The 22161-nt window shown below is 41.8% G+C and overlaps 1 protein-coding gene across 1 annotated transcript in view; it reads right to left on the bottom strand.

Annotated features, from left to right (window-relative positions):
- PKD1L3 (polycystin 1 like 3, transient receptor potential channel interacting) overlaps positions 1-21002 on the bottom strand; it is a 78186-nt gene extending 57184 nt beyond the window's left edge. Inside the window, exons 1-8 of the mRNA XM_045163453.1 lie at positions 20551-21002; positions 19602-19724; positions 17292-17408; positions 10197-10246; positions 8323-8571; positions 4158-4289; positions 1788-1964; positions 102-229 (exon numbers count right to left, since the gene is read on the bottom strand). Of these exons, the coding sequence (XP_045019388.1) occupies positions 102-229; positions 1788-1964; positions 4158-4289; positions 8323-8571; positions 10197-10246; positions 17292-17408; positions 19602-19724; positions 20551-20923 (1349 nt within the window). The 5' untranslated portion in view covers positions 20924-21002. The remainder of the gene's footprint in view (positions 1-101; positions 230-1787; positions 1965-4157; positions 4290-8322; positions 8572-10196; positions 10247-17291; positions 17409-19601; positions 19725-20550) is intronic.
- Positions 21003-22161: the final 1159 nt, after the last annotated feature.

Raw genomic sequence — 22161 nt, 5'->3', positions numbered from 1 at the left:
GCCTCCTTCCTCATGACCTTTGCCATGGGCGGAGTGCCTCACGCCGGCCCCCAACAGTTCCCTAAAAGTCCAAAGCCTAAAACGAAACTCCCTCCTGTTACCTGCTCAGCATCAGGACAGCAGTGGAAGAGGTCAGAGTCACCTCAGGCTCAGCACACCGATTCTGCTGCAGAAAAGCCTCCTGGATCCTCCCAAGGCTCAGCAAGGACATTTTCAGCATATTTTCTACCTGCATTTAGAGAGAAACATCAATACCAGGTGGCTCGTGTAACCTCGGTGTTAGTCAGACAACAGTTTGAGAGGGAGGAAAAGGGGACAAGGACCTTGACAGTGATGAAATGAAAGGTGACACTCAGTGGAAGGACCCACGGAGAGCACTTGCCACCTAGCTAAGGACACATCATCCTTTGCATCAGCTAAGAGGGCCACCCAGGGAACTATTTCTTTGCTCCATGACATAAGCTGCCTGAGACCTGCTTATGATGAATGTTTTCTAAAGTCTTTTTTTGCAATGAAATTACGCATATAATTCACCCATTTAGAGTATATAATTCAGTGTTTTTTATATTCTTAGGGCTGTGCTACTATAACGACGATCTAATTGTAGAACGTTTTCACCTTCACTAAAATAAACCCAGCACCCAGTGGCAGCCACTGTCCATTCTGCTATCCCAGTCCCCACTCCCACCAGTACTCGCCTTTGTTGTTCAGTCGCTAAGTCATGTCCGATTCTCTGCGACCCCACGGACTGCAGCACGCCAGGCTTCCCTGTCCTTCACTATCTCCCAGAGTTTGCTCAAACTCATGCCCACTGAGTCAGTGATGCCAGTGAACTATCTCATCCTCTGTCGCTCCTTTTCCCTCCTACCCTCAAGTAGTTACCTTAGCAGGAGGCAACTGCTAAACTACATTCTGTGTCAATAGACTTGCCTCTTCAGGACATTTCACATAAATGGAACTGTGATCTTCTATGTTTGGCTGCTTTTACTTAGCATAGTGTTTTCAAGGTCCATCCATGTTGTAGCTCATATCAGTACTTCATTTTTGTTGTTGTTGTTGCTAGGTAATATTCCATCAGTAAGGACATGCCACACTTTACTTACCCATTCATCAGACCATGGACACTGCACTGTTCCCATTCGTTAGGCTACCTGGCTATTTGAACAATGCTATGAACACGAGGGTACATACCAAGGAGTGAAGCTACTAAGCCTCATGGTAATTCTCTTTTTAACATTTTGAGGAACTGTCAAACCATTTTCCAAGGTGGCTGCATCATTTTACAATCCAACAACATATAAGTGTTCCAGTTTCTCTGCCTCCTTGCCAACACTTGTCTGTCTGTCTAGGTGTGAAGTGGGATCTCATGGTGATTTGATGTGCAGTTCCCTAGTGACGAGTGATGTTGAACATCTTTCTATGTGAAGGGTAAAAATAATTTATTTAGTGGAATGTCTATTATATGCCAAACCCTTCACTGAATTCACTAGATTTCAGCACTAGGTATTCTTGGCTCAGTGGTGGGGTGGAGAGAAGACTGGGAGCAGGCTTGATGGAGCAGTCTCCTGAGTGGTGCCTGTTTAGCTGGGCTCTCTAGGGGCCTGGCGAATCCCAGAGACGGCGGAGCCTGGTGGGCTGCCGTCTGTGGGGTTGCACAGAGTCGGACATGACTGAAGCGACAGCAGCAGCAGCAGCTAGAGGTCTAGGGAAAGGCCATGTCGATGCCTGATCTGTCAAGATGAAAATGTCTCTAAACGGAGTTGGCCACTGGCACACACTGTACCCACCTGCTGGACGCGATGCCCATGTCTTGGCCGACTTGCTTCACCAGCTTTCATTACATTGTTGAGGGAGTGGAAGAGGCAGACGGTCACAGGCGTTCTGGAGCCTGGGTTGCTGTTGTTCAGAAATGGGCTCTGCAGTAGCTGCTCATTCAGGTCTGTAAGGGTATCGATGACCCTGACCTGGAATTTCAGCAGACACATACACATACACTGTTTATGACTGCTTTAAATTTGGGTTCTCCTTATAAGGAGTTCTGTGTTCTTCACACACTTCCAATGCATTTTTATAAGAAGCAATATTACAACTTGGCAGGGAAGGAAGATATATTGTTACACGTTACCTAAGGAGGATGTGTGTTTCTGGTTATTCTAAGGAACCAACACAACCCTTTTCACTGTGATAAGCAGATCAAATATCTAATTAACAGAAGCTTAAAAAGAAAAAGAAATGCTGAGGAAAAGAGCAATGCTGACAGAAATACCAAGTAGACTATCACTTTGTAGTTAGAGCCTCCAAAGCACTGAAGATAGACTTAAAAGGCAGATCAAGGAGAATTCCTAAATGAAACAGAAAACACCAATTTTCCTTTCTGTGGGTTGTTTGCAAGTAAAAAAAAAAAAAAGGTCAACTAATAAGGTGAAGCTAGCTGACAGATATTTAGTGAATATCCACTGCAGTTATAACAATTTTTGTTTTGAAATGTTATTTTCAAAGTTACATGTATTAAAGACCTCTGCAAAATAAAAAATGCAACAAAATTAAAAAGACATGTTGCTAAAATATCAGCAACTTACGTAACAAAAGTTAATATCAATAGTAAAGCTCTCTTATTCTTAACAAATAAGAAAATGACCAAAAAACCCAAAGGGGAAAAATGAGTGAAGGACATACAGAAGTAATTCAGAGGACAAATAAAAATGGGCAATAAATATATAAAACAATGTCTGGCCTCTTTAGTGATCAATAAAATGCTTTTCTTTCTTTTCTAAGCCTTTGAAATTGGCAAAAGTGAGAGTGTGAGGACGTGGCTTGTGAGAGTGTAAAATGGTGCCTTTTAGGAGGGCGATTTTGTCATTGATTAAAAATTTAAGAGTCCATCAATTCTATTTCTCGCTCTCTATCCCAGAGGGATGTTTGCATAAGCACTCAAAGATGTAGGTACATGGATGTTCATGGATATGCTGTTTGCAAGGGTAAACAAATGAAAAATATTCAAATGAGCATCAAGAATAGTGAGTTCATGTCTGTATGCTGCTATGAAAAGATATCCATGACAGAGTATTAAGAAAAAAAATTAAGAAGCAGAAAAATGTATATATTAATAATTTAACCCCATTTTTGTTAATACAAAATAGCAAAGTTGTGTGCTGCTGCTGCTGCTAAGTCGCTTCAGTCGTGTCCGACTCTGTGCGACCCTATAGACGGCAGCCCACCAGCCTCCTCCATCCCTGGGATTCTCCAGGCAAGAACACTGGAGTGGGTTGCCATTTCCTTCTCCAATGCATGAAAGTGAAAAGTGCAGGTGAAGTCGCTCAGTCATGTCCGACTCTTAGTGACCCCATGGACTACAGACCACCAGGCTCCTCCGTCCATGTGATTTTCCAGGCAGGAGTACTGGAGTGGGGTGCCATTGCCTTCTTTGGCAAAGTTGTGTACATATAGACAAAAGTCTGGAGGGTTACGCATAACAAATTACAGAGAGTAACATCTAGAGAATGAGATTGGCAAGAAGGAACAAGATGGTGAAGGTTTCCATTTCTTACTTAATGTTTTTGTTCTGATTTTTGAGAAATAAGCACATACTATTTACGTAATTAAAAAGTCTAAATAAACCAATGCAGACTGCACCTATGTGCTTATAGCAGAATATTTGAAAATATAGGAAATGGAAAAGAAGAATTTAAAATTCTCACTAATCCTACCATCTTAATTACTAACGTGTAAGAAGTAGGAGAGAGGCATGACCAGTCAGGGGGAAGTAACACTGGCAAAGATGGCTGCTATAAATACAGATATCACGGGGTTTTCGATGCCTGCTTCAAGGATGTCCGTCTCTATCTACCTCAAGAAGTGGATCTATTTTTGTCTCCCATGATTTCTCCTAACAGATGTATCAGAAAGGCAGTAACCTGATAAACAGACAAAAGAAAATAAACACAGCATTTCTGAGAATGTCACCGATTATTTACAATCTTCCAATCTGAAGGTATTTCAAATACCTGCTAATATTTGAATCGCCACAAAATACTTTTATAATGTTAAATTCTGCACAAGGCACAATCTCCAGATGATCTATTTTCTATTTTATTATTCTTTTTCTCTTTTTCATTTCTTCTTCATACCTCCCCCCCGCCAAGTCGCCCTCTGCTTACCTGAGCTGACTCAGAAAATCCTGGGATATAGGCTGCCAGTCCCTCGAGGATCTCGCAAGCTTTCTGCAGTTTGTTGTGAGCTCGCAAACCAAGAACTGCTTTGGTGAAGTTCCGTGTTATCTCATCTATGATCTATTGAGAACAAAGAGTTTTCTCAAAATTATTTATATAAAATTACTGCATTTTAGTAATTTGAGCCATTGTTTTAACAAGAGTTGACTTTTGATACTATTACAAACTCTACGAATCAGACTCTCCACAACAGTTACTATCGATACTTTCACAAGCTGTTCTGCAAATAGATATAATTTATTTTCACCTCTTTATACAGTAGAGAAAATGGATAACCAGGTTATACAATGACAGATCCAAGGATAAATGAAGCTGGAAATAAGACTTACAAGAATAAGCTGAAGTCTTATGCCATGATCAAAAGTGAGGCTCACACCTCCTAGAGTAATACAAAAAAAACCCCCAAAATAAACAAGTTGGATCTAATTAAACTTAAAAGCTCTTGCACAGCAAAGGAAACTATAAACAAGGTGAAAAGACAATCCTCCAAATGGGAGAAAAAAATAGCAAATGCAACAACTGACAGTGAATTGATTTCCAAAATATTCCTGAAGCTCATGCAACTCAATAGCAGAAAAACAAACCCAATCAAAAAGTGGGCAAAATACCTAAACAGACATTTATCCAAAGATGACATACAGATGGCTGATAAACACAAGAGAAGATGCTCAACATCACTCATTATTAGAGAAATGTAAATCGAAACTATGATGAGATATCACCTCACACCAGTCAGAATGGCCATCACCAAAAAATCTGCAAACAAACGCTGGAGAGGGTATGAAGAAAAGGTAACCCTCTTGCACTGGAGAGGATATGAAGGAAAGGGAAATGTAAATTGATACAGCCACTATGGAAGACAGTCTGGAGATTCCTTAAAAAAACCAGAATAAAACTACCATATGACCCAATAATCTCACCTATGGACATATACCCTGAGAAAACCATAAATGAAAAAGACACATGTACCCCAATATTCATCACAGCAAGGACATGGAAGCAACCTAAATGTTCACTGACAGATGAATGGATAAAGCAGCTGTGGTACATAAATACAACAGAATATTGTGCTTAGTCGCTCAGTCGCGTCTGGCTCTTTGGGACATCATGGACTGTAGCCCATCAGGCTCCTCTGTCCATAGAATTTTCCAGGCAAGAATACTGGAGTGGGTTGCCATTTCCTTCTCCAGGGGATCTTCCCTACCCAGGAATTGAACTGGGATCTCCTGCATTGCTGGCGGATTCTTTACCAGCTGAGCTACCAGGGAAGGTACCATAATGGAATATTACTCAGCCATAAAAAGGGATGAATTTGAATCAGGGCTAATGAGGTGGATGAACCTAGAGCCTATTATACAGAGTGAAGTAAGTCAGAAAGAGAAAAACAAATACCGTCTATTAATGCGTGTATATGGAATCTAGCAGAGAAGGCAATGGCACCCCACTCCAGTACTCTTGCCTGGAAAATCCCATGGACGGAGGAGCCTGGTAGGCTGCAGTCCATGGGGTCGCTAAGAGTCGGACACGACTGAGCGACTTCACTTGCACTTTTCACTTTCATGCATTGGAGAAGGAAATGGTGGCAACCCACTCCAGTGTTCTTGCCTGGAGAATCTCAGGGACGTGGGAGCCTGGTGGGCTGCCGTCTATGGGGTCGCACAGAGTCGGACACGACTGAAGCGACTTAGCAGCAGCAGCAGCAGCAGCATGGAATCTAGAAAAATGGTACTGATGAGTCTATTCACAGGGCAGGGATAGAGATGAAGACACAGAGGACAGGCTTGTGGACACGAGGAGGCCGGGAAGGAGGGTGGGACAAATGCAGAGAGTAGCGTGGACGCACACACACTACCATGTGTAAAAGAGACAGCCAGCGGGAATGTGCCGTATGACTCAGGGAACTCAAACCGGGGCTCTGTGACAACACAGAGGGCTGGAGTGGGATGGAAGGTGGGAGGGATGTTCAAAACAGAGGGGACACATGTATACCTATGGCTGATACATGTTGATGTAAGGCAGAAACCAACACAATATTGTAAAACAGTTATCCTGTAATTAAAAATAAATTTTAAAAAGAAAGGGTCACATGGAAATAAAACTAACTCTTCCAGGGACTTCCTTGGTAGTTCAGGGGTTAAGGCTCCATGCTCCTAACGCAGGGGCACAGAACCGACCCCTGGTCAGGGAACTAAGATGCACACTGCGTGGTGCAGCCAAAAAAACAAACCAACCCAATCTTCTCTATTTGGAAGTTTATTAAATCTTTCAGGTTTCCCACCCTGTTTATTTGCCTCAATTCAAGAGTTCATGTTCGAGAAGGTAGTACCTTAAATACCACTTGGCAGGAGGTGGAGGCAGAAAACCTCTCTGAGAAAACAAACCCAGAGCACTGGACCTGCCCCAAAGCTTAAGAGGTCATTGCTTTCAAACTGAAAGTCCAACCCTGAGATCATCTCTGTTTATACCAATGACTTGGTCCAATTACCAGGGAATACTCCACTTACAGCTTAATTCAATCACAGTCAATAAATCTTTATTAAATGCCCACTGTGTGCCTCCAGATTCAGGAGTTAGAGCACTTCCAGTCAGCTATGGTCCTACCCTCATGGACCATACGACTGAACAGAGGTCGGGGAGATCCCCTGGAGTAGGAAATGGCAACCCACTCCAGTATTCTTGCCTGGAGAATCCCATGGACAGAGGAGCCTGGTGGGCTACAGTCCATAGGGTTGCAAAGAGTCAGATACCACTGAGTGACTAACACTTTGTTATCTGTGCTCCTACATACTTGGCTATTATATCTTTTTGCTTTATCTAAATTGCTAACTGAATGTTACTGATCTGTAAAAGTACAATTAGCTTTGTTATAGTAACCTGGTATTCAGCAACGCTACTAAATTCTCTTAATATTTATAGTCATTTATTTGTAGACTCCTGGGGAGTCTACACTTCAGATTTCCCTTTGTTTAAAGAAAACATGTCTGTTGAAATGACTGTAGGTCAGTTTCTCCCCAGGGGAACACAATGCCAGCAGAGACAATAGTGAACATCTAGCTTCCATTAACACCGAGTGCAGATTCAGAGTAAACAGGATTCCTCTTTAGCAGGGAAATGTTTGCATGTAAGTAGAGCTTGTGTTAAAAAAAAAATGGGTAGAAGCAGGATAATTTTCTTCAGTCAAAATTGTCACGATGGCTTTGCTTTATCTTAAGGTTTGGGGCAAAGGGGGAAGAAACATAAAAAAAGAGTTGAGATATTGAGTAGGAGGAGCTGTCAGAAGGGTTTGCAGCTCCTGAAAAAGTGGGGCAGGTGAATAAGGCTTCCTCCTCGCCTGAAGCACTAAATAGAATATCATTAAATAAGACATTAAATCCTGAAGTGGGTATAAAACCCATTGTGGAATATTTCCATAGACTTGCTTAGCTCTGAATTGGGATACAGGCTTGTCTGTTAGGAGAGGAACCCTTTTCCCTTCTTCCCTTCCAGTTTCTTCAGCTGGGCTAATAATTAAGCCAACATAAAACCTATTAACAGGAGAGAAACAAATATAATTACATATGTATGGGAGTCCCAAAGATGGGAGTTTCACAGGCCACTGAGTTTGAGATCCCATCCTGAGCTAAGGAGAAGGGGCCAGGGGTCTGGGACTTGGGAGTGGAGGAAGACATTCACAGAAAGATGGGAAGAGGAAAGGTCTGGTAAATGCATGCTTGTCACACCACGCAGAGAAGTGTTTCTAATGCAAGAAAATTTATCGTGGTAACATTAATAGCTCTTTTCCTGGTTCAAGCTCCTAATCTAATTTCTTTCAGGCAGTGAAGAGGGAAGTAAAAAGTTCTTTTTGAGTCTGTTGGGCCTCAACTGTCTTCAGCTTGAAGTAATCCAGAGTGCCACAGTGGCACATTTTAGGGCAGCCTGCCCTGAACCCCATCAGTGTCAGGCATTTCTACATTCTGCTCAGGGGAGAAGGGTGAAAACAGCTCCTTCCTAGCAGCATATTCTCGAAACATCGCCATATAGAAGGAAAGGGTAAAAAAGGGCTCTTTCAGGGTCACAAGGGTACCCGGCTGTGGCTTCAATTTTCCACACTTACCTGATCAGATGCGTTCTGTAAGGATACTTGTGGATGACTGGTGAAGACACTTGGGTGTGAGTCCTCCTTGGGGCTTGAAGTTATTTCTACCAGAGCTTTTCCAGCACGTGTTACAGATCCAGGCCCGGGGAGCCCTGGTGTCAGAGGGAGAGGCTGGCTGGTAGGTGCAGGCGTGACTGACACCCCCTGTGGTGTGACCTCAGGTGGCACGGAAGGAAATGGGCTGAGGCGATGGCATAGGGTCTTGGCCTAGAAGATAAAAATCCGCAAAGGGGAAGGCTGAATGTGATTTTCCTAAATGATGAATTATTAAGGCAAGTGCTTCTAAAATTGCTCTAGAATCCCCACGTCCTATACGATATTAACAGGCATTTCTCTCAAAAAGATCCTGTGCACAGTCTTGAGAAAGTGGCAGACCGTATTATCCTCTTTAAGAGCCACAATTTATATTACTGTGCTTACTGTCACTCGTTCACTAAATTATAATTAAGTATCTACTATGTGCTAAGTAATGTTCTGGGAAACCAAGGACACAGCAGTGAACAAAATGAGCCAAGTTCTTGCCTCATGGAGCCTCCATTTTCACGGTGGTGACAGATATACACATTGTATCGTGTACCGAATCAAGTTAAAAAAACATTAAAAAAAAAAATAAGCAGATGAAGAGAAAGGAGAGGGTGTTCTTGCTGACAGTTGAATGAAGCGGGGAGAGAAAGCTCTGCCAATACACTGGAGAAGGACAGCTGAGGGGAGCAAAGGCCCTGAGGCCACAGCTTGCCGGTTCTGAGGAAGGAGGAGGCTAGATGGGCAGAAGTGGGAACCGGGGCTCAGGAAGACCCTGGGGGTGGGGGTGAGGACAGCGCTGGCGTCAGGCAATTGACAACAGGGTGATTTTACTCAGTCTGAGCGGGGAAGACGCTCGGGGCTTGAGGAGCAGGGGCGTGATCCGATTCTGCTCTGAAGGACTCCTCGCACTGCTGGGCTGGGAACGGGCAGGAAGGGGCCAAGAGGTGGCGGATGCACAGCTTAGACGGGAGATGACGGTGGTGTGGGCTGGGGTGTGATCGCAGTGCAGATGGTGAGGCCTGGGCACCTGAAAGGCTCAGAAAAGCCCTACAGGCATAAACCTTCTCTTGTTTTCCTTCTTTTAAGCAATGTTGGTTGTTATTTTAAAGAACATCACTTGGGAGATGCTGCTTTAAAGGGTATTTATTTCATCTCTATTTTCCTTCTTTCATGCTGCTAGAAACACATATTTTGCAGTTAATACTAGATCAAGTAAATGCGCATCTATTTAGACAATATAAATATGCAGGACACAGAGGCAAGAAGGCTGAGAAATTTCTTGAAGGTAAATTTTTGTGGGGGGCGGTGCTTTGCTGCACAGCTTGGGGGATCCTAGTTCCCCAACCAGGGTTCAAATCTGAGCTCCCTGCAGAGGAAGCATGGAGCCCTAACTACTGGACTGCCAGAGCAGGCCCTTGAAGGTGAAATTTTATAGATTATGCAGTTTCTACCACTGTTTTCCTTTCACTCAAATTTCTTTATTTTTTCCTTAAAAATTTTTTTTAAATGTTATTGCACGGCATATATTTTGGTAAGATGCCACAAATCCTTTCTGGGATGAAGTAGGGAATAAATCAACAACCGACCAACAAATAATTACACCAACATCATACCCAAAGAGGCTTTAAAATTTTCTTTAATAAAGCATCCACCAGACCTGATTCTTTGCTGCACTTCAGTACTTTCCTTTACTTCTTCGAAAACTATATCCAGAGCCCTCTATGAGACAGAGGAGAGTTCTGGCAGAACCCACCAAGAATGACGAAGGGAGCCATATTTCAGGATGCACACTGTGGTGAGGTACTTACCGTATTAGCCTCAGCAGGCTGGTGACACGTGGTTGAAAGATGAGTGTCTCCTATAGGAAAAAGAGAGTTGATTATGTTCAAGGGAAGGGCTTAGGACAGAAATATTTCTATTTTGCTTGAAGATTATTTGTTTCTAAAAACAATGCAAATTGTTTTATGTAGGAAGCCAAAGTGCTCATTTCCCACTGTTGCTCCATCTGTAGAAAGCCAGATTCCTGGAGCAGAAGCATCACATTACTAATGTCTCATCCCTTCGCTCACTCTTCCGAGACCCATATCCTCTGTATGAAAATATTAAATCAGATCAATCATAAAGTTGTCAGAATATAAATATTACTGCAGAAATATCTGCCTCATAATTTTACCAAAAGAGCTCTTATTCAATAAATCAGAGCATATTTCTGATAGACTTTAGGAAATGCTCATTTACAGCATTTTACCAGATCACCGTTACTGTTTTTATTCTCTTTCAACATTTTTCCAGTAAGAAAACTGTTATTTGAAGGCAATATCCGGATATTACCATGCTTATTTGCTATGAACTTAAGTTGATTTCTTTCAAAGTATGAGTGTCTAGACCCATGCAAACTGACCTGCCCCCAGCAAGTCCACTTTGCCGTCTTTTCTTAGAGCGCTCCCTGATGTTCATAAGGCTGGTATGTGCGTTTAGCAGCAACATCACTGCAGCCACTACTGCTGGGGCAGGACACAGGTCTGAGCTGCTCTTCGGATCAGCTGCCCTGCTTTTCTATCAAGATGAACACAAGTAAGAAAGACTGAAGAAACTGAATTCTGAGTCAAAGACCTGGGGTCCAGAGCTGGTTTGCCTTTTACTGTGACTTATGATGAAGCCTTGAACAAATGACTTAACCACTTAGTTCTCTCATCTGGAGAATGGATTTAATAATATCCCATGATGTGAGAGTTAAAGCAGTATATGCAGAGTTGAGAAAAATATCACCTCAGAGGAGGGCCATTAGGCTGACAGCTTGCTGGGAACAGGAAACTGACCCAGAACATCATCTGCCGATCTGAGAAGGGGTTATGACCATGAAATAAAACCAGCAGGCTGCTAAACTTAAGAGTGATCCAATTCTTAGTCTTAGACAAATGTCTTTTGACAGATCTTGCCTTAAGGGGGAAAAAAAAAACAAAAACAAAGAATAAAAGGGAGCCTGTGAATAGCACTTTAGAACCCAGAAACTGACTCCAAAGGACTCAGAGGAAACGACAGCTCTAAAAATCATCAATAGCAAAATCCAGAAAAATATTTCAGGAAGCTGTTTAACATCTTTGATCAAGACAAAGTCGTTTTTTGGGGGCCACGCCACCAAACAGAAAGTCTTAAAGATAAACCAATTGAAGGTAATATGCATAAGAATGAGATTAAAAGAGAAATAAATGATATTAGAGGACTTCAAGAACACCAGAAATGCTACAGAAAAATTAAGATCCACACTAGAGGTAACACGGAGCAGAACTAAGGTGGAAAAGGCACATCAGTGGTGCGCAGGGCGAGTGTCAGGAGTTCTTTCAGGATGCAACAGCAAGAGTGGCAAACAGGAAACCATCTTTTCCTTAGAAGAACGACAGGAAAGATGTGGAGGGCAGAAACCAGCAGGAGAGCACACAGGTACCTGGTATTTCTCAGGGCCTAAACCAACGCAAATCAGAGAGAGGGATAAATGGGTAGAACAGAACAGAATTTTCTTGAACTGAGAAAGATATATATATGCAACATCACATTCTAGGCAAAAATCAGTGAAAAGCAATCTAAACGCATGCTAAGAAAATTTCTGTAGTGCAAGGATTAAAAAAATTATACAAGCAATCTGATAGGGGGAAAAAAGGCTACCAGGGGAAAAAGGCAGGGTGGGTAGCTAGCCTTAGCCTTTTCCACTATAGCATTAAATGTCAAAAAACAAACAAACAAGAGAATGATGTCTACAGAGTTTTGAGGAGAAGACTATGGGGAAAGAATTGTTATCACATTCACTGCAGAGTGTGTTGGCTATTGTGTCTTCCCTTTCTTTAATGGGAACCTGGTAGCCCAGCTAAGGACTACATTTTCCAGTCCTCCCTGCTCTATGGTGCAGACAAGAGTTCAGGTTCTGGCCAATGGGATATGAGAAGAAGTAACAGGTGCAATTTTCAGGCTATGCCCTTATGGAAAAAAAAAAAAAAAAAGATCAGCCTCCTGTATCCTGCCCCTCAGCTTTCTCGTCTCTCCTTCCCATTTGCTAGAATGTGAACATAGAGTTCTGGAAGAAAAGACAGCTTTTATAGACATGAGATAGATGCTACAAGTTGATGGCAGAACAAGGAAGCTCTTGGGTCCTGTAAACCAATGATCTATCCTTTCAGCCATAAAGTTCTTCCTCACACTGTTATGTAAAAAAGAAATGAACATCTGTTTTAGTTAAGCTACCATTTTGGCCTCTGTTACAGCAATTGATCCTATGTTTTAACTGTATACTCTGCTAACATATGACTCATTGATATTAAAGTAACCAGATCAGGCCCAAGATGGAGTCACTCATGCTAAGCCCCACATTAGCAAATGGCTCTCCCAGGGAAGGAAGGCCATAGTCAACTAGTCACCACCTGCCTGCTCAGCACAACGCATATAACAGGGCTCTAAGACTTCCCTTGGCTCCACATAAGGGAAGCAACCCTGTTTTAACCAATCAGCAAATGCCCAGTATAATGCCCTTGCTCCTGCTCATTTCTGTCTATAAAAATGTCTCCCCTTGTAAAGCTCCTCAGAGCTCCTATCTGCTAGAGTGAATGTTGTCACAAGTCACTGAATAACAGCCTATTACATCAGTAAATTGGGGAAAATCTTCCTTTAACTTGGGAAAGATATATCCATCTGAATGCAGAGTTCCAAAGAATAGCAAGGAGAGATAAGAAAGGCTTCCTAAGTGAACAATGCAAAGAAATAGAGGAAAACAATAGAATGGGAAAGACTAGAGATTTCAAGAAAATTAGAGACACCAAGGGAACATTTCATGCAAAGATGGGCTCGATAAAGGACAGAAACGGTATGGACCTAACAGAAGCAGATGCTATTAAGAAGAGGTGGAAAGAATATACAGAAGAACTATAGAAAAAAGATCTTAATGACCCAGATAACCACGATGCTGTGATCACTCACCTAGAGCCAGACATCCAGGAGTACAAAGTCAAGTGGGCCTTAGAAACCATCTCTATGAACAAAGCTAGTGCAGGTGATGGAATTCCAGCTTAGCTATTTCAAATCCTAAAACATGATTCTGTGAAAGTGCTGCACCCAATATGCCAGCAACTTTGGAAAACTCAGCAGTGGCCACAGGACTGGAGAAGGTCAGTTTTCATTCCAATCCCAAAGAAAGGCAATGCCAAAGAATGTTCAAACTACCGCACAATTGCACTTATCTCATACGCTAGCAAAGTAATGCTCAAAATTCTCCAAGCCAGGCTTCAACAGCACCTGAACTGAGAACTCCCAGATGTTCAAGCTGAATTTAGAAAAGGCAAAGGAACCAGAGATCAAATTGCCAGCATCCGCTGGATTATAGAAAAAGCAAGAGAATTTCAGAAAAATACCTACTTCTGCTTTATTGACTACACTAAAGCCTTTGACTGTGTGGATCACAACAAATTATGGAAAATTCTTAAAAAGATAGGAATATCACACCACCTTACCTGCCTCCTGAGAAATCTGTATGCAAGTCAAGAAGCAACAGTTAGAACCAGACATGAAATAACGGACTGGTTCAAAATTGGGAAAGGAGTACACCAAGGCTGTATATTTTCACCCTGCTAATTTAACTTATATGCAGAGTACATCATGAGAAATGTCAGGCTGGATGAAGCACAAGCTGGAATCAAGATTGCTGGGAGAAATATCAATAACCTCTGATATGCAGATGACACCACCCTTATGGCAGAAAGCAAAGAGGAACTAAAGAGCCTCTTGATGAATGTGAAAGAAGAGAGTGAAAAACCTGGCTTAAAACTCAACATTCAAAAGCCTAAGATCATGGCATCTGGTCCCATCACATCATGGCAAATAGATGGGGAAACAATGGAAACAGTGAGAGACTTTATTTTTTTGGACTCCAAAATCACTGCAGATGGTGACTGCAGCCATGAAATTAAAAGATACTTGCTCCTTGGAAGAAAAGCTATGACAAACCTAGAAAACATATTAAAAAGCAGAGACATTACTTTGTCGACAAAGGTCTGTGTAGTCAAAGCTCCAGTAGTCATGTATGGATGTAAGAGTCGGACCATAAAGAAGGCTGTGTCAAAGAATTGATGCTTTTGGACTGTGGTTCTAGAAAAGACTCCTGAGAGTCCCTTGGACTGCAAGGAGATCCAACCAGTCAATCCTAAAGGAAATCAGTCCTGAACATTCACTGGAAGGACTGATGCTGAAACTGAAGCTCCAATACTTTGGCCACCTGATGTGAAGAACTGACTCATTAGAAAAGTCCCTGACACTGGAAGAGACTGAAGGCAGGAGGAGAAGGGGACGACAGAGGATGAGATGGTTGGATGGCATCACTCACTCGATGGACATAAGTTTGAGTGAGCTCTGGGAGATGGTGAAGGACAGGGAAGCCTCCTGGAGAGCTGCAGTCCATGGGATCACAAACAATTGGACACGACTAAGCAACTGAACGACAACGCTGGGAAGGGACAAGAAAGACCCCTTTTGATTATTCACAAGTTTCCAAGATACCTCCACCAATAGATCTTTCGTGAAAAAATAACTGGAATAGAGGTGAGATGAAATTAATAGCTAGAAGTGTGAAGTCATGGTACCAAGAGGTTGGTGACAAATACAAAACCAGTTAAAATAGAAATAAGTTCTAAATGATTGTTGGATACCTGGCTGTGATAAAAGCATGAAAAAACTATTCTTAAGAGAAGTTCTTGTCAATTACAAATTGGCAAACTGCCATCTACAAGGATTAAATCATGTGCAGCAGCAGCTGCTGATTTTCCACACCCACTGAAAGGAGTTCAGGATGGAGAGCAGTAATGAGGCACTCTGTGCTCTGGGAAAAACTGGCAGGTCTTCAGACAATTAGATATTTTTGCAAACTGATTTTATGCGCCCAATTCTTATATCTCCTCATATTAAAAAAAAACAAACACTAAAATCCTTCCTGGTGATGACTACTCTTGTTGCTGGCAGAAACCTTCTGCAAAAGGAAAAAAAAATATGTGCCTGATTGCATGTTCTTCCCTTTCACCAAAATCACATACACTGACCTTGCCCCCTACCTCTTCCACACAGTTTCTTAAAACTATCTGAGATGCTGTCTCATGGGCTACAGTCCTCATTTTGCCCCAAAGAAAAACTAAACTCACAACTTTCATATTGTTCTCCTTTTAAAGTTGACATTGTATAATATAATTATTGAATATAACTATAACTTGAATAAAATCCACAGTTATACTAACAAGCTCTAGGGAGTGAGGGTGGGGGCGTGGAAATTAACCTGTACTATGTTCCTTTAACCAGATGAGAGTTCAAACGTTCCTGAGTCTGACAATTAGAAAAACAAAGGCATAAGAATGTTGACACAACTTCTTGAAGATAAGGAATTTAAAAACTATTGAAAAACAAAATTTCAATCAAGGCAAGAGTAAGAAGGAAGCATTAGAACAAGAAAGCACAGAGCAAGGCAAGAATGACCTCTGTTACTTAAAGAAAGCCAGGGCTTCCCTGGCGGCTCAGTGGTAAAGAATCTGCCTGCTGATGCAGGAGACACCGGTTCGATCCCTGGTTTGGGATCGAGGACCTGGGTACGAGGCAGCTAAGCCCTTGCACCACAGCTACTGAGCCCACGCACCACGACGACTGAAACTGTGCACCCGAGAGCCTGTGCTCCTTAGCAAGAGAAGCCCCCGCGGTGAGAAGCCTACGCACCGCAAGTAAGAGCAGCCCTCGCTCTCTGCAGCTAGAGAAAAGCCTGTGCAGCAACGAAGACCCGTGACAGCCGAAAATAATGGGGAAAAAGGAGAAGATAACTGCACTATAAAAATATTCTCAGAGTAATCAGATGCATTTACATGAAACTTAAAGTGACACAAAGTTTTCTAAAGGCCCACACATCAAAAAAACACAAGACAATCTCCTCTTTTCTCAATGAGAACATTTTTTTAAAAGTTATTTTTGAGCAAATTTGATGATATAAACTTGAAGGGTATATGTGAAACATCAAATGTACACTTAATAATTAAGTTTTACAAAGGAATAGTTAAAATCACTTCATACAAAGTAGTATATAAATTTAGAGGCTTTGCTCCCCTGAAACTCAAATTTCAAGACATAGTTTTATCCAGACTTCTCAAATGCATCTTCAACATCACTGCTTTAATTATAACCAGAAGAAATTTCAGAATTAAGTTGTCCAAAATATCTCATCTTTACTTCCATCTAATTATATCACTACATTTTCCCCTCACAAGCACCCATTTACAAAGCATTCAGAAAAGTTGATTTTTGCATTTGTTCTTTAGAAATATATTCTCCCTAGATGAGAAAATGTCTCTACAAGAATACTCTCTTTCTTGTATTTTAAAGAACACTTTCTGAATTGCTTTTTTTTTTTAAAGCAAACTTAAGGGGCTAGTTGACAAGGACACCTAAGCCTTGAAGCTGTGAGCTCCAACCCCTAAGAATATTACTCGGTCCACTTTAAATTTCTCTCTCTTTTTACCGATTCTGTCAGGCGATCTCTGTAATCAGCCCACACTGACACCAACCGGGGTCACTGAAAGAAATAGTATTTTTCAAAAATAAAAAATTGAGCATACTGTGATTTGAAAGACTTTACATGGATTTTAAGAAGACTTTTTTGATGGAAAACATTGTAGGGGGGAAAATTGTCTTTTATTTGGGCATATGTGAAAAGAGGATGGCCAAAAAAAATACCAAGAAAACAGACCTATATAAAATGAAAGCAAAGTCTGCAATACTAAGATCAGACAAAGCAGAATGTAAAGGATATTTACTGAGTACCTTGCTATGACAACACATTTCAGCATTAATTCAGTCTTGTGCATCCGTTAAGGCAGCAACTGATGTCACATTACCTGAGGTCTCTTTGCTTCTCCGTCTTATGACTTCTCTTTTTGTCCTCTTGGGCTTCCCACGTGAATGAGAATTGTTTCCATTTCTTTCATAATTGGCATCTTGGTCTGAAAAGGCATCTATTTGGAGGCCAATGCAGAAGTTAACGTTTTGGATAAAACTCTAGCTGGAAGTCTATAAAATTATCACTACTTGCAAGTACGTGATAATCAATAAAAGACAAACTAAAGATAACTATCCTGCTGTTTTTCCAAAGAACAACAATGTAGAAATTCTGCAGTAAGTCTTTTGCTCTGGAACACAGTACATTTCAACGGCCGTGAATTTGAGCAAACTCAGGGAGATGGTGAAGGACAGAGGAGCCTGGCATACTGCAGTTCAAGGGGTTGCAAGGAGTTGGACATGACTTAGCAACTCAAGAACAACAACAGTCACACCCCCTTATACTATTCAACAGTTCAAAATGCACCAACTTGATCAACAGTGAGAAGAGAGAATTAAGTTCATTTTTAAGAAGTTGCATTCTAAGCATGGGATTTTCCCTTGTATTCAATAATTCTTACTGTTAGAGATAGAAGTTCAGAAGGTGGGCAACAGCATTCTTGAACATGCCTCCCTTTGCATATTTGCTATTTCTTATCATGCCACTGACCACAGCTGGAGAAATCACATAACCTTGTTGACTGCATCTCAGCTTAAATTCAGGATCGTGAACCATGAGGGGTCTGCCTTTGCCCTGCCTGGTAATCACAGTATTTCCCTGGTCTATTCTCACTTCCCCTCTCCTCAGTGGCCCTCTCCCACTTCCTCCTTATTCTCTCCCCTCAATCTTCTCAGGTCTTTGTTGTAAAACCAGAGTTGTTTATCCTGTAGCCTCCCAATTCTGGATTTTGATGATCACATTCCCACGGTGCCATTTCACATGTTCTTCAGTTCTCTTGCTTTTTATAAACTGGCCGGCTCTGAAGGCGAAAGTACTTACTTCCTCGGGCCTCACATAATGTCTGTGTGTTGGCAGCCAATACCAGGCATTGTTCTAATATTCTATATAATTTGTATTATTTTCATCCTCATAACAATCCTTGGAAGGAAACTGGGCTGCATGGAGGATGAGTCGGTTGCCCAGGGTGGGAGAAACAAGATGTGAACCCAGGAAGCCTGGCTCTTGAGTGCAGCCTTTCCATTGTGGTGACGTACTTCCTCTAGTTATCGGCACATAGACTCAGAATTTGCAGAACTGGCTTGGATAAATGGAATTCTTTTTGTCCAAGGTTTCCTTCTGCAGAAACATTCTATGTTCTACAGCAGAAGTCTCTTTCAAGTACAAGGAAAATAATATTAGGAAACGCATTTTCACTCCAAAACCAAGAGTAGCAGAGAATGTCTGAAAGCTCTCTTGGGAGAGTGAAAAGTGGATGAATAATCACCATCGTTCAGACTCTATTAGGGGGCTGCTTTTCCAATCCTGGAGATGGGTTGGGTGAAATAAACTCTTGTGATGATAAAAACAGTTCACAGTTGTGAGATGACTGCCAGTACTAGAGATGCAGTTTGTGAGAATGAAACGTGTGAGCGCTTGACTTCCGCAGAGACCAGCCTCACAACCTTGGCCTCATTTACAGCAGCATGCCATCATGGCAAAGAGACAAAAATATCACAAAGAGCTTGAAAGGGTGAAGAAGGAGAGGTTTGCTGCTAGAAATATGTAAACTTGAAATACTGGGTCCTTTCAATAGCCAGTATTTGAGAAAGGTGATCTTTTTTTTTTCTTGTAATAGAAAAATTTTGCAATGTCTTCTGTTTTATGAAGCATCCATAGTGGCTGTACATTTTAATAAGAATGTATTTGTGATTTTTAAAAAAAAGTGGAACAGAACTTTTACCTAGACAGTCTGAGACATCATAAGGCCTCTGAGAATTTTCTGAGCTACAATATAAGTTCTCTATGTAACTATTACCATGAAGAACATTGCTTAATGTGAAAACCAAACCAAACTAAACCCAACTACCCCTTAATTCTCACCTCCTACCTCTGAAGAAGCAAACCTCGAATTGATAACCAGCTCCCCTATAATCCACCATATTCTATGTTCCTCTTTTCTTCTTGTTCTTCCCAGTAAAGGCCAGTGCTGAAAGGACTGGGGGGTGCACACTCCATCCAGGTCAAGAAATGAAGGGAGCATTGGGGTTGCAGGAGAAAGTCGTTACAGTCCATCACTCACAAACTCTATCTAATACTCTCACATGCTCTCCTTATTCAGAGTCAGTTTCTAAGAATTAGGTCTTTGGCAGCATGTAGCTTCATCACTTACCAGCTTGGCAAATGAAGTAATGCTTCGCTAAGCAAGAGCCCTCTTTGGATGAGGTCTGACTGCGACTTCTGGTCAGGTAGACGCATTTGGTGGGCTTGGTGGCTGGCCGGGTTGTGACATCTGCTGCAGGGAGACCAGACCCAGATGAGCCTCATACTCAAAAGTTGAACAGTTAAAAAAAAAAAATATGAACACCAAATTTTGCTAGCTTCCAGTAGATGGAAATTTAGGATTGCCCCCTGACACACACAAATTATACACTGTTTATTTTTTCATATTATGTGTTATCACAAGGCTTAGTATTAACTTATCTAGACGTCAACGAAGGTGTCCGACTCCTTGTGACCCCAAGGACTGTAGCCCACCAGGCTCATCTGTCCATGGGATTCTCCAGGCAAGAATACTGGAGTGGGTTGCCATTCCTTTCTCCAGGGGATCTTTCTGACCCAGGGATCGAACCTGGTCTCCTGCATTGCAGGCAGATTCCTTACCATCTCAGCCACCAGGAAAGTCCCAATGATGTAATAATGCCTTGAGCTTTTCTCTAAGACCCTAAGATTACTGTGTCTAAGTTTGAAAATATCTGCGTAAGAAAGGCAACTGGCAAATAGTTTCTCTCCAAGCTTCTGTGTCAGGAAGCATGGGGCTGAGAATGATAAATTTTCCTTTTTTACCAGGAAAAAAAGTAACCATTTCAGAATCTTGCACAATACTTTTAGTCAAAGAGCAAGTAAATTAACTTTTGATAGGTTCTGAGACAAAAAAATCTCATCATTTCCTGACACAGACAAATGAAAGGCTGGAGCACAAAAGTGGAGACATTTCAGAACAATGGTAACAAAGTGACTGATTTCTCTGTATACAAAAGAAGTCACATTTCTTTCCTTCTCTCATCTCATAGGAAAAGTAAGGAAGTTTCCTTCATGAACACTAAACCTCAGAGCCTCACCTGGGTGGTTTTTTTCTTGGTGTTTTTCCGGCAGTGTTAAATTTCCCCCGACCCACCACTTTTCTTTTTCCAGAAAGTCCCAGAGGAGATCTTGAACCTCCTGGTTCCAGGTGAAAGCAAGGTGTCCTCCCTGAGCATGACAGTGCTGTTCTGCTCCCTCAAAGCTGCACCGAAAGCTGCTCAGCTGAAAACAATTATTCCCTCCGCGATGCTCCGAGCCGTGGAGTTCACTCCCTAGAACGAAACCTGTTGTGATGTACAACCAAAGCCAGGTTCTTCCTTTGAAGAACATTTTCTCTGCGAACTGTGAGCAGGAAAAGTGTGGGGGCTCAGTAGCTGCCTGGTCTTTTAAATATATTCTTGGTGGGCTCATCTTATTTATTTAGTATTATTCTTTTAGAAATAGGGAGTCATTTGTCCAGGAGACAAAAGGTTTTGTTTTAAGGATCCAGGTGGTGTTCCTCCAGGCTGAAAGCAAATGCTAGGGATCAATAAAGCAAGGGGCCCTCGTGGCTGGGGCAGCACCACCTGTGTCTACACAACTGGCTATGCCTTCAGCTTTGCAATATCGTAATAGCCCTTTATTTGCTAAATCGAACCTATAAGAGCATAGAGGGTGATGACTATCTAAGCCAGCGTTGCTAAAAGTTGTTTCGTATTTTCTTTAAAAAAGAAAACCATTCTTGCAGACCCCCTAGAATCGATTTAAATTATTGTATTATTTCGTAAATACATGCATACACAAATCTAGGCATAATATCTATCCTAAAGCTCTTACATAATCATAAAAGCCAGAGAATAAATATTTGATGAAAGCATGAATACAAATTATAAACAAAACTGAAAACCACTTAAATTCAAATTTTGCCAAACTAAATAGCCACTTATCAGATAAATATGGTTCCGGCCTACAACTGCATAGGTTCTTTTGATTTTGTCATGCACACTGACTCCCGCTGTAGGGAAGAATCAATGCTCTCACCACTTTTCTTTAATTAACTTGATGAAAAACCTTTGTTCATAGAGCATGCCCCCTGTGGCACATCTATCACTTGTATACGTTAGCCAGCTCCCTTTCTTGGCACCAAAATGAGATCATAAATACAAATAAACGTGGGCACAGAAATGGCCTGGCAGGTTTCAGTACATTTTCCAAATGGTCCACGTGATGCTTGAGGTACTTTAAAAATCACTGAGGAAGTGGACACCAAAATACAAAATTCTCTGAAGTGTACAGCCCAAGAACACATGCCTCACTTTGAGAAACACTGCAATAGTCAAGTAACTGGTATAACAAAATACGGTCCGGCCTCGACTGTAACTATATCAGTTTACGTTTTAAGTTAGAGGGAAAAAAGACAAAATAAGTGTAGTTAATACAGAAGTTCCAGGCTTCCCTGGTGGTACAGTGGGTAAGAAGCTGCCTGCCAATGCAGGGGAGATGGTTCCATCCCCGGTCCAGGAAGATTCCACAAGCCCCCGACAACTAAAACCTGTGTGGCAACTGCTGAAGCCCAGGTGCCTAGAGCCCGTGCCAGAACCACGACTCGCCACGGCTCACCAGTAACTAGAGAAAGCCACCCACAGCAACAAAGACCGAGCACAACCCCA

This window comes from Bubalus bubalis, chromosome 18 (genome assembly GCF_019923935.1).
Source record: "Bubalus bubalis isolate 160015118507 breed Murrah chromosome 18, NDDB_SH_1, whole genome shotgun sequence".
NCBI lineage: Eukaryota > Metazoa > Chordata > Mammalia > Artiodactyla > Bovidae > Bubalus > Bubalus bubalis.
This window is presented reverse-complemented; position numbering and strand designations above follow the sequence as displayed.